The sequence below is a fragment of the Haliotis rufescens genome, unplaced genomic scaffold, assembly GCF_023055435.1.
Source record: "Haliotis rufescens isolate VD_foot unplaced genomic scaffold, xgHalRufe1.0.p SCAF_43, whole genome shotgun sequence".
Classification (NCBI taxonomy): domain Eukaryota; kingdom Metazoa; phylum Mollusca; class Gastropoda; order Lepetellida; family Haliotidae; genus Haliotis; species Haliotis rufescens.
Window position 1 is genome coordinate 2,707,650 of NW_025964146.1, and position 13,065 is coordinate 2,720,714.

The 13,065-nt window shown below is 41.9% G+C and overlaps 1 protein-coding gene across 1 annotated transcript; it reads left to right on the forward strand.

Annotated features, from left to right (window-relative positions):
• The first annotated feature begins 9,198 nt into the window (after window positions 1-9,198).
• Window positions 9,199-12,861, forward strand: LOC124151162. Its single transcript, XM_046523520.2, has 2 exons — window positions 9,199-9,310; window positions 11,153-12,861. Exon 2 carries the CDS (start codon window positions 11,153-11,155, stop codon window positions 12,257-12,259), a length of 1,107 nt encoding a protein of 368 aa, XP_046379476.2. The 5' UTR covers window positions 9,199-9,310; the 3' UTR covers window positions 12,260-12,861.
• The last annotated feature ends 204 nt before the right edge of the window (window positions 12,862-13,065 follow it).

The window sequence follows — 13,065 nt, forward strand, 5'->3', positions numbered from 1 at the left end:
GTTCCTTACATGCCATATACCTCTAACATGTTATATACCTCTAACATGCCATATACCCCTAAAATGCCATATCTCCAACATGCCATATACCTCTACAATACCATATGAACATTACATGCTATATACCTCTAACATGTTATATACCTCTAACATGCCATATACCCCTAAAATGCCATATCTCCAACATGCCATATACCTCTACAATACCATATGAACATTACATGCCATATACCTCTAACATGTTATATACCTCTAACATGCCATATACCTCTAACATGCCATGTCTCCAACATGCCATATACCTCTAGCATGCCATATGAACCTTACATGCCATATACCTCTAACATGCTATATACCTCTAACATGCCACATACCTCACACATGCTATATGTCCCTTACACGCCATATACCTCTAACATGCCATATGAACCTTACATGCCATATGTCCCTTAATGTCCCTAACCTTTTGGTGCTAATCACGTATAGATTATGAACATGTTGAGAGAAACATTTTTTGGCTCTTAACGGAAATCTGAAAGTGGTGACTGAGCAAAAAATATCCCGTCTCTTTGTTTCCTCTTCCCCTATCTCAGCATAGTAGATGGCTGGTCCTGAAGTATGTGGTATGTACTAGCCGTGTACCAAGATGTGAAGGGGTGACCCTGATCTGCTTCACAGATAACGTTACAATCCCCATGTTAACCTTCAGCGCTGGGATAGAGAGATAACCGCCATATGTCTCGCGACCACCCTTCGTGACGTCACTTTCCTTACCTATTGTGACATCATCACGATCTTGGGACACATGTTTCCTCCCAGTCTATCCTTGCCCGACAAAAGGTTGGGTGACCGGATTCTACTATCAGTGACTATACTAGCTTTGGCTGGCTGACCCCTTCGAACTGGATTTGTGATATGTATACCATTCTAACAAGGCATGTGCAGATTTCATACTTTTTCCTTCCGACCATCGGCAGATGCGGAACCTGAGGGTTGGTGTAGGGATGAGCACACGCCTCTTTCACTATACTTCACATTGATATGTTTGTTTGTTTGTTTGTTTGTTGTTTAACGCCGCACCTCTAGATATTCCAGCTACATGACGGCGGTCTGTAAATAATCGAGTCTGGACCAGACATCCCAGTGATTGACACATGAGCATCGATCTAAGCAATTGGGATACGATGACATGCATCGACCAAGTCAGCGAGCCTGACCACTCGATCCAATTAGTCGACTTTTACAGCAAGCATTGGTAGCTGAAGACCTGTTCTCCCCTGGATTAGGGTCACAGTGATATGTGTTGAAGTGTTATTGGGGATGAGTGTCTGACAAAGTGAAAGGGCAGTACAACACCAACTTGAAGTCGGCGAAATACACTCAAAGTATATTTTGTACGACAGTGTACGACATTTCATAATAAAAGAAATGTACATGTAGGTGTACAAATATGATCATTTACAATATTTATGAATGTGCAATTCAATGTACCATACACTCTATGTTTAAAGTAATTGTTTTTTCCCCAGGTAGTTGTTTTTTACTAAAAGGTGAAAGTAAAGTAAAACATTGAGGCGAAAATACCTTGTTGAAGCATACAATTCAATGTAGCCCCTTGTCAGAATCGTGCTGTTTGGATTGTTTGAGTATGGTTGTATGCCGCTCTTAGCAATATTCCAACTGTATTGCATCGGGGGACACAGGAAATGGGCCTTACACATTGTACAAATGTGGGGAATCGAACCTGGGCCGAGTAAATGCTTTAACGATGTCGACTAGGCTACCCCACCACTCCTTGCTAAGCGGATATATTGCATAATGTACATAGACAGGAAGCTAGTTTGGAACCGACCGCAGATACACGGAAACGCATGAATTTTCACATGAAAAGATGAACGACCGCCATCTTTCTGACGCAGGAAATTTTATCGCCAGTATTCGAAAAAAATAGTTGATAAATTTCCACGTGTTTCCATCAGAGCTCGCTTTAACGGGTCAAAGTACAACAACACTGTCACTAAATCACTTGTGTTTAACTTGTGGGCACAGACTCCAGCTTTCGTTATCTTGGAGGTTATTTTGAGTGTTAATGTCACACTTGCCGTGCAGTGTGTAATCTCTATGGGAATTCATGTTAAAACAGGCTTCCAACCGAATGTTTCCATTAACTTTAGACCCGTTAGGAATCTGGATACCATTTTGTACTTGTATGTTCATATTATAAGCAAAGAAGAAATACGTTCATTCCACAATATTACCATAAATATCCTTCTCGTAAAAAATAAATGAGCTAATGTCCTCTACAACACATTCAACAATCAAAGGTCTTGCTTTGTATCTGAAGAGAAATTTGAAAAAACAAAAAAACAAACAAACATAATTATGTATCATGTATTACGTCACATATGGAATAATTGATTATCACTTGTGTGAGATCCACAAATAAATTAGATATAAATGTATTGTACTCTGGGCAACGAGACCTCCAATAATGAAATAAAGAATCTTGAATCTTGAGAATCTTGAATCCGGATTAGGAGTGGTCCCCGGCAGCCACATTCAGGACAACTCGTGCCATTCCGGGACGAGTCGGAAAGGGGCGAGTGGTGACGAAAGCGGAAACTTATGCTGGCGTCGTAATGGATCAGGCGGTCAGGCTCCGTGACTCGGTTTTGTATCATCGTACCCCACTTCGTTTTGTATCATCGTACCCCAACGGCGTGGATCGTTGGTTATATTATCAATCCCTGGAATGCCTGTCCCAAAGTCAATTTCTTTTACGAGTCACCGTCATAAAGGTGGATTAATACTGACTGAGGCGACAAACAGTTATATTGCAAGGTAGACACACTTGAATAAAGCCATGCTGGTGTATGCTGTCTTTGCGATACACCTTATTCCACAACTTAAATGTTGAACAAAACTACTGGTCTAAGTGAATTCAAATTGCAACCTTTCACCTAACTGCCGAAATCCCACTAGTCCTATTGTTTGGGTGAAGGAGTGGTATTCAATGGCCAAACTTTATGAACATACTTATGTGTCCTCGAACAGGAGTGAATTTTCGGAATATTTTCACCTATAATCAGTGCAAGTGAGTGAATATTGTATATCGCCGCTGTCAGCCATCTTTTAACTTTATCACAGCGAGCTGTGTTTATTTAAGGGATAGTGATTGAGTTTTGTTTGTTTGTTTGTGGTTTAACACTATTCCAACTATATGACGGCGGTCTGTAAATAATCGAGTCTGGACCAGACAATCCAGTGACTGACATCATAAGCATCATCCACGCAACTGGGATACGGCGACATCAACCATGTCAGCGAGCCTGACAACGCGTTCCCTTCAGTCGGCTCTTACGACAAGCATGGGTTGCTGAAGACAAATTCTACCCTGGATCTTCACGGGTCAAACGATCTTGGAGAATGCACTGGCCGCAGTGCTCTACTAAAACTACTGCTGCTGATATTACAACAACAACTACTACTACTACTGCTACAACTACAACTACAACCACTATTACTACTACTGCTACGTAAATGTTTACTTCTTCTGATATTGCATCATTCGCGATCCTCTCAGATAACGGCAATACACCTTTCGTGACCACTTATCGTGGACGGATGGAGTGACAGAGAGAATTATCGATGCAATTTAAGGGCGTATTTAAGTATACTCGTTTTGTGTCCAAGCTTTCCCGGGACATTAACATTAATAGTGCACACAATACATCATCAATGATCCGAAATGTATTCGTTGTGATATGGCCTAGCTCACAAATGTCCCGGATTTGGATAAATGAGAATTTGAGAATTAGTATGTTTCAGGCACTACTACTACGACTACTACTACTACTACTACTACTACTACTACTACTACTACTACTACTGTAACTACTACTTTTTCTCAAAATAGTCTCAAATGTTGTGTATGGTGTAAAGTCTGAATTCAAGATCAACCTCATTTGCAAACGGCCCATGGGGATTAATGGGTAAAGGAAAGGAAAGTACGTGCATTGTTTAAATTATTCCAGTTTCTTGTTAGCTTTTGGACTGACGTGAAATATGGCCCAGTCGTCTAAGGCGCGACCATTGGGCACGCCAGAAACCTGTGATTGGAAACCTATGGGTTCGAATCCCGGTTCGCTCCGATTCTGTTTCTAGGATTGTCAGCACCATACCCGTGCTCGTGGGTTTCACCGAAGTGGTAAACGTCTGAGACCTGCAATACTTTCCTCCCACATTAAGCTGACACGCCGTGATATAACTGGAATACTGTTAAAACCAGCGTTAAAACAAAACTCACTCAGTCACTGTTCCCATGCACCTGGGATGTACATACATATATGCTGTGTACGTGGATGTACCTATACATAGATTATCAGACTGCTTCAGCCGGCTTGGAGACCTGCCTGGTTGTCCCCCTTACAATACGTAGCGAGCCATACCACTGTCATTGTTCACACAACGACTTGTATCATTAGCGCCTTTCTATTGCTTGGTTTTACATTCATGTGTTTGCTGTCAATTTGTTCTTTGGCTAAATTGTCATAATCTTCCCTGTGAACTAATCGAGCCCATGAGGTTCATGTTTTCTGGTCCATCACATGATTGTCTGGTTTGTTGACATGCTGCCTTCATGGCAGGGGTTGTGCTGTGTGGCGTCAGGCTACGACCTACCTTTTCATGCAAATTGTGAGTGGCAGGTGCTACCGGTAGGGCAGGACATGCTTACCTATTTCTCGAACACCTGGTGTCATTGATTTTCAATGGTCCATTCATACGATTGTCACTTCCTTTGCATTTTATGCCCAGTTGATTCTGTTTCATCGGAAAATCGATCCTTATTATTTGACGTAGACGGCTTTTTAAATATATTCTATATTTACATATATTCTATATTTACTATTGAAAGCCGCGAAACTCCCACACATCACTCCTTATGATCGAACACAAATTAAGCATCGTTCGTACAAATATATACTCTTCTTTAACGAAACTTCTTTAACGAGCTCAGTTTAGTACCACACTTTCCAGACAGATAAATGTTCATTCTGCACATTGTGATATGGTTCATGTATCAGCAAATGCAATCGACAAAACTATTTCATAATCACAAGGAAAGTCCGTTGTACTATTTCGACTATATCAGAGGCATGTGTTTATGAGTGAGTGAGTATGGTTTTACGCCGCTTTTAGCAATATTCCAGCAATATCACGGCGGGTGATGGGCTTCACATATTGTACCCATGTCGGGAATCGAACCCGGGTCTTCGGCGTGACGAGCGAACGCTTTAACCACTAGGCTACCCGACCGCCCCAATGTGTTTATGAATTTCCAAATAGTGATGATCAAACAACTTTTGAACAAAAGCTGTATGAGCCCCTTTTAAATCTTAGAAGGAAGAGCATGCTTGATTGTACTTCAAACGTTGTGAATGTAGCCGCCCGATTCGTTCTCGACATAAAGGGAATGTAGACTATCAAAATCTTTATCAATCACTTGGTTGATGCATGTCATCGCCTCCCAATTGCGTGGATCGAGGCTCATGATGTCAACCACTGGATTGTCTGTTCCAGACTCGATTATTTACAGACCGCCGTAATCTAGCAGGAATATTGTTGAGTGCAGCGTTAAACATCAAAGAAATATGTTATCATCTATATCCTTGGAGCACTTTAACATATAAATAAAAGCGGCAAAGCTGGCCTTACTGTGAACATAATCAATTTCTGCTTAGAGCAGAGTCCATTATACTATTCCGACTCTATCATAAGCATGTGTTGACAAATCACTAATAGCGTTTCTTTACCGGTAATATTTTTGTGAGAAACAGTACTTGAACCTTTTCAATTAGTTTACAATGATCACAACCCAATATTGCACAACCCCATACAGTAGTATTGGTTTTACCATAGCGTCAAAAATAAAGAGATAGAGTTGGCATTTTAAAGAGCGATTGTGGAAACGTGCCTTACGTAAGACAAACTACATTGCTTTCGTTGCTGGGTCACACTGAGTTTTAACAGATTTAGAAAAGTTATTATTGCTTTGGAAATACATACCAAGATATTTAAATTCATCCACAAAATCCAAATAATTTTCATTAAAAATAAATTTTCTACTTTTGTTAATTTTAGCATCACCGAAAATAAGGACCTTCGTTTCATCCCTGTTTACAAATAGTTGCCACAATTTACAATACGTTTCAAAACAATTAAGTTAGTTTTGTAGGTATTTCGGTGTCAGGGCCAAACGAGCTGTGTCGTCGGCATACAGAAGTACAAATAAAACTAGAGTAATATCTACAAAACAGCCAAGTGTAGCTGAATCGATCTCCAATCCTGTACGGGGCGGTCGGGTAGCCTAGTGATTAAAGCGTTCGCTCGTCACGCAGAAGACCCGGGTTCGATTCCCGACATGTGTACAGTGTGTGAAGCCCATTTCTGGTGTCCCCCGCCGTGATATTGCTGGAATATTGCTAAAAGCGGCGTAAAACCATACTCACTCACTCACTCACTCCAATCCTGTACAATCATGTTGCGTAAAATAAGATTCTAAATCATTCAAATACAAGGAAAAAAGAATTGGCGATGAATGTTCCCCTTGGCTGAGTCAACATTACAATCAAATCACTCTGACTTTAAACCATTCACAGACACATACGAGTTGATGCCATCATACATTGATCTTATAATACGAAAGCATTTTCCATGAATTTTCTGGGCTAATAATTTACACCAAGTACCAGTACTCCATACACTAACAAAATCCTTTTTAAAATCTATCAAACTGCAGAACACTTCGATTAAGCTATGGAGTATGAATATGTGATCAATGGTAGAATATGTATGTCTAAATCCTGCTTGTGCTTCTGATAGAATGTTTATATTTTCCAAGTAAGTGTTCATTCTAGACCCTAGAATACCAGTGAATATTTTACCTAGACAGCTAATTAGACTAATAGGACGATAATTTTCCGGTTTGTTTGGATCTCTTTCCCTTCATAAATTGGTGAGTGAGTGAGTGAGGTTTTACGCCGCTTTTAGCAATATTCCAGCAATATCACGGCGGGGGACACCAGAAATGGGCTTCACACATTGTACCCATGTCGGGAATCGAACCCGGGTCTTCGGCGTGACGAGCTAACGCTTTAACCACTAGGCTACCCGACCGCCCCTCATAAATTGGTCTTATAATACCATTATACACCTCTGACTGTTCATTTGTATTGATCGTTAGGTTTCTTCAAACTTGAGAAAGACCCACATGAGGTTTTACTTGCGTAGAAAACCCGGGACTTGATTTTCATCGTTATAAAAAATTACATATTTCAGATCAAGTCCCCAGGACTTCCATACCCTTTTTAAAAACCCGCAATACTAGATTTTCTTCACTTTAATTGAAGTTGACATTTACAATGATATTCTTTGCAGGCCATTAACGGGTCGCCAAAACGATACACAAATTCATCTTCATCGGGCCGTTCTTCGTCACAGTCATCTGCATTTTTAGTTTTCGTTTGTGTGAGAAATAAATCGTCACCTTCCTCTTTCTCCCACATCTTGCCACTAAATGAAACTCGACTGTAAGCTGTCCACATTATGACGGAGACGCTCACGGGCAATGCGTGCGTGCACGACCAGCACGTGCATGACACCTGTAGTCGTCACTCAACATAGCTCACGGATGCGTTTATAGTCTCGTTATATCGCATATATAGATCCTCGTTATTGCGTATCTCAATTAGAATTAACTTTGTCGGTTTATTAGTCAGATAAAACACTTATCCTCGGTTTTGGTTGAAAATGTAAACCACTGGTCAGGGAAAACACCTGACTCAAGGATTGTATTAAAAAGTTTAAGGTACACAGGCATCATAACCTCAGATCTATTTATAATTTTTCTCGTTTACAACTGTATCAGGTCCACAGGCTTTGCCTTTTTTGGCCTAATAATGGACACCCAACTATTGTAACAACAACTACCCAGCCATGATTGTATTTACAACCACCAAGCAATTGTATTAACCACCCAGCCATTGTATTAACAACCACCCATCCATTTTATTAACAACCACCCAGAAATTGTATTAACAACCACCCATCCATTTTATTAACAACCACCCATCCACTGTATTAACAACCACACATCCATTTTATTACCAACCACCCAGCCATTGTATTAACAACCCAGCAATTGTTTTAACAACCACCAAGCAATTGTATAAATAACCACCCAGCAATTGGGCTTGGGGCAAGCTGTGTGAGTGTGTCTGCTACATGAGTCATCCCTTGACAGGTACAAGCGCATTCCTGAAGCTCCGTCGTAAGTGAACCTGAGTTATGAACGTTGTTGTATATCGTGTAAGAAATCGATAAAGGGAGATAACTGATGTGTTCATATTCTTCGGACTCGGGCGAACGTGCAAGTCTTTCGCGACAACTGTATTTATATGGAACCCTTGCAGGGACACTGTCGCGTTGTCGCCTAAAAGCCAAGCAAAACGACACAATTAACCGAAGCGCGACAACACGATATGTCCCATTGTTGCCCTTTGAGTAATGTTGTTTGTTTGTTTTCTTTACAGAGAAATTATGAAGTTTATCTGTTCTTTCATTTGATTAAAAAACGATTTGGTATGAAAAATAATGCTTCTATAGCTTAAATATATCTAAAGTATCTCACCCGCGTGTCATTTGATATCAAATATATCAACACGAATTGATAAGTGGAAAAAACTCCGAGGCTTGCCGAGGACATTTTCCACTTTTATCAACGAGTATTGATGTATTTGAAATCAAAAGACACGAGGGTAGATTTTATTTATCATCCAGCATCATTCTTCCAACTTTTTCATTTTGTAGACAGTAATAAGCAGTGTCAGTAGCAGCTTCAGTAGCAGAGCCATTAGTAATGTCATTTGATTGTGACGTCATGGTAACCATTGTATTTGATGATAATACACATTCGCCATATTTTCTTCGTCACAGCAAGTCATATGGAAGTTCTTGATTCGCTTGAATAGAATACTTCCTGTCCGTTTTTTGACGTGATGAGAGTATCTTGAGATAATACCATAAATACCTTGAAAAATATCGCATTATCGCCCAGTCTAAAATTCTATAAGAGGGCGTTAAAATATACGCGAACGCGACAGCGCAATAATGTCCCCAATAGAATTCCATAAATTTAGACGATTGCGAAATCCAGGCGGATATGTAAATAACGGTGAACGAACTGATCTGCGATCATATATTTGCTTGGATATTTGCACGGTAGACACTGAACTATACTCGTTCTTTCAAGGTAAGTGCACACACACATACACACACACACACACACACACACACACACACACACACAACAACAAAAACCAGTGAAGGGTTAGAATTGTTCATCAGCTACCCATGCTTGTCGTAAGAGGCGACTAACGGGATCGGGTGGTCAGGCTCCCTGACTTGGTTGATGCATGTTATCGTATCCCGATTGCGTAGATCGATGCTCATTTCAATCACTGGATTGTCTGGTCCAGATTCCTAAATTTTTAGACCGCCGCCATATAGCTTGAATATTGCTTGAGTTCGGCGTTAAACAACAAACAAACTTGACTATCTCAAGCACGACATCCGCAATGCCTAATGCCGTGTGTATCCGCCATTGTCCTGAACAACTGCTGGGGTTCCGTTCCGCGCACATAAGTAATGTGTCCCCACATCATGACACATCCTCCACCTAAAATGTTGACTTCTTGTACGCTTTACACACACAAATACTAATAATATTAAGGTTAAAATGTTGTCATATATTTTTTTGGTCTTGATTGAAGGACTCAAATCGGAGTTGGTATTAACATACATTGATACAGTAATTGTCAGTGCGAAAGGTCAGAAATGTTTGGAGTGAGTGAGTGAGGGGGTGAGGCAGAGAGTGAGTGAGTAAGTTGGGTTTCACGCCGCTTTATTTCTATTCCAACCCGGTGTTTCAGCTTAACGCTGGGTCATCCATATGAGCATGTGTGTTTCCAGATGGGACCTGCGAGGACCCGGGGTCGAATAGGTCTACAGCAACCCATGCTTGTCGTAAGAGGCGACTAACGGGATCGGGTGGTCAGGATCCCTGACTTGGTTGATACATGTCACCGTATCCCAATTACGTAGATCGATGCTCATAGTGCAATCACTGGATTGTCTGGCCCAGGCTCGTTTAATTGACTGCCGTCATACAGCTGAAATATTGCTGAGTGCGGTGTATTGAGTAGCAAGGCTTCCCATATCAGGATTCTAATCCCGGATACTTTTATTTGTCAGAACCATCCTTGCGTCTGTTTAGTTTCACCTAGTGGTCCACGTCTTGGATCTGCATCACGTGTTGCATTGGCTTTCCTCTTCCATGAAGCAGCCTGGTGGTTAAAGCGTTCGCTCGTCACGCCGAAGACCGGGCTCGATTCCCGACATGGGTACAATGTGTGAAGTCCATTTCTGGTGTACCCCCGCCGTGATATTGCTGGAATATTGCTAAAAGCGGCGTAAAATCATACTCACTAACTTACATGAAGCTGAAACGCACTGGCATAACTGAAATATACTGCTCAAAGCGGCTTTAAATTAAACTCACTAAATGTTATGGCCTTATTATATGACCATGTGATATTGACGCTTGAGGCCCAGTTAATTATCAAACAACGGTTGCCAAATCCTGAGGAAATACCAGACCAGTACCTCATGATCAAACTTGTCTCCCTGTGGGGATACCGTGCCAGAATAATCAAGTACCATATGACTAGACCGCCGCCGTGTGGTAGAACGTCCTCCCGGAGAGCAGGAGGCCCGGGGTTCGATCCCCTCACCGCGTCACACCAATACACTTTTAAAGATGGAACTTGTTACCCTGCCTGGTACACAGCATTAATGGGATAGAACAAGGAGTCAATATACTGTGTCTGAGCGGTGTATACATGTTTCACATTTCGGCATGGTATCTCATTTGGTACCTTAAAACCGGCAATACTCCAGACTTGTACAAGCAGACACACCCACGCGCGCGCAGACACACACGTCCACGCGCACGAACGCACACATGTGTGTTTGTTTGTTCTTGATACCGTTGTTTAAATGTTTAACTTCTCATGATAATGTCCATTGTTTCCAGATGTCTTTTTCCGGTTCGGGGGACAACGACCTGAACGTGACCTCCACAGTCCTTGAAGCACGCCCATATGGATCGACCGGTGGACAGATCTTCTTCTCCTTCATCTACATGCTGTGGATCGTTCTCGCCAATGGCTTCATCCTCTTCCTCATCGTCAAGGATAAGACTCTTCGCCAACAGCCTCACAATGTCTACACGGTGCTTCTCTGCCTCGCTGATCTTACAGTTGGGCTGTATTATCTCCCCCTGAATATGGACTTCCTGTCTAGAGGGCGCTGGGGACATGATTGTTCATCATTAGGCGTCTTTGCATTCTACCCAATATTCAACACCTGTTTTTGTGCGTTCACAGTGTTTATGCTCATGTTCGCCCGTCTGATGAGTTTATGCTGCTGTTGGAGACAAACACCAATGTCATTGAAGAAACGGTTTATTTTCCACGGACTTTCTGTACTGATCGTGTTAGTCTATATTTTCATGATTCCTGTCTTGTTTACCGTTCAGCCAGGTACCTATAGAAACAATGACCGTGGCGAGTCAATACCAGACTTTTTAGGAAACGCGCCAGCAAATGGCAATATAATATTTACGTGTCAAGTATTGAGAGGGTTTGATTTTATCACTCGCTTTTTGGTAGTTCTATCAGGATTCTGGGCTCCAATGTTTTTCCCCATCGTGTTTCTTGCTATTATCCTGATCATGATCACAAGGGCCGGAGCACCCGAACAGTCAAACCAGGACAAGTCCAAGGTCCCCGTGAAGGTTCTCATCGTGGTCTTCTTGGTGTCGTTCCTCATCCCGAGTGGGTACATCTCATACCTCTCTTGTGTCCTACCAGCGCCCTGTGTGTTTCTGCCAACGCAGGGACCTGACTTCACCTGTGACGGAGCAATAGGAGGACTGTCCGTCTTCCTTCAGTGGCTGCTGATCACCAAATGCGGAATTCTCCCCTTTGTTTGGTTGCTTGGTGAAGATTACCGAAACGCAGCAAAACCAATGATTCGGAGCTTAGAACCTGTTCTGAAGATTTGTAGGAAGAGGTGGAATGCCGAACAAGAGCTGAGGAACACGGACCCTGGCAGCAATGAATTTGACGATATTGAATAAATGACTTTGGCAAAATACTTTCCCTGCAGGCAAAAAGCGAGTCAAGTCAATAAGTCATTCAATATGTTCCTCTGTTACTGATCGGAGGGGGGGGATCACTTCGGGCTTTCCTCCCACATTAAGCTGACCCGCCGTGATATAACCGGAATAATGTTAAGACCGGCGTTAAACCCATATCACTCCCTCCCTCTAGTCTGATCCGGTCCATTTAGTATGAGAGGGTCCGTGTTGCTGTAAACGTACACACTCCAATTACATACCATGGTTATTCCATGGTAATGGGTTTGATACGGGTATCTCGCTTTGTGACGTCAACTTTGACAGACCGGGGCATATACCATATCCGGAAATGACATCATCAGAGAAATAGTCAATGCTATTAAAATAGGGCTGTGTGGTATATAAATATAATTTCCTGTAAAATACTGTATATCGAGCTGCTGTGGTGTACCGTATGGGGGACAGATTGTTGTGGGACCGCCATTTTGTTTGAAGCAAATGTTAGCGATATGAGAGGTGGAAACTGATTGGCGTTGACAGATATTTTCCAAATCTTTTCATTTTTTAATCAAAATGATCTGATGCACTTCGCGGGATAAGACCCGTTTTATTACAATATAGACTGATTATCGACCAGATGGTCTTGACTGGGCGCCGCCATTTTGTTTTGAAACAAATACAAGTGATATGAGAAGTGGAAACTGATTGGTTAATAGGAGGGGACATAAAAGGGACATAACCCGTAGTAGCCACAGGTGGCGCTACGATCGAGTCCAGAAATTCTAGCCTAGTTCGGCAAGGGTGGA

Coding starts and splice junctions, on each gene's coding strand:
- LOC124151162 (XM_046523520.2), top strand. CDS start 11,153: ATGTCTTTTTCCGGTTCGGGGGACAACGACCTGAACGTGACCTCCACA.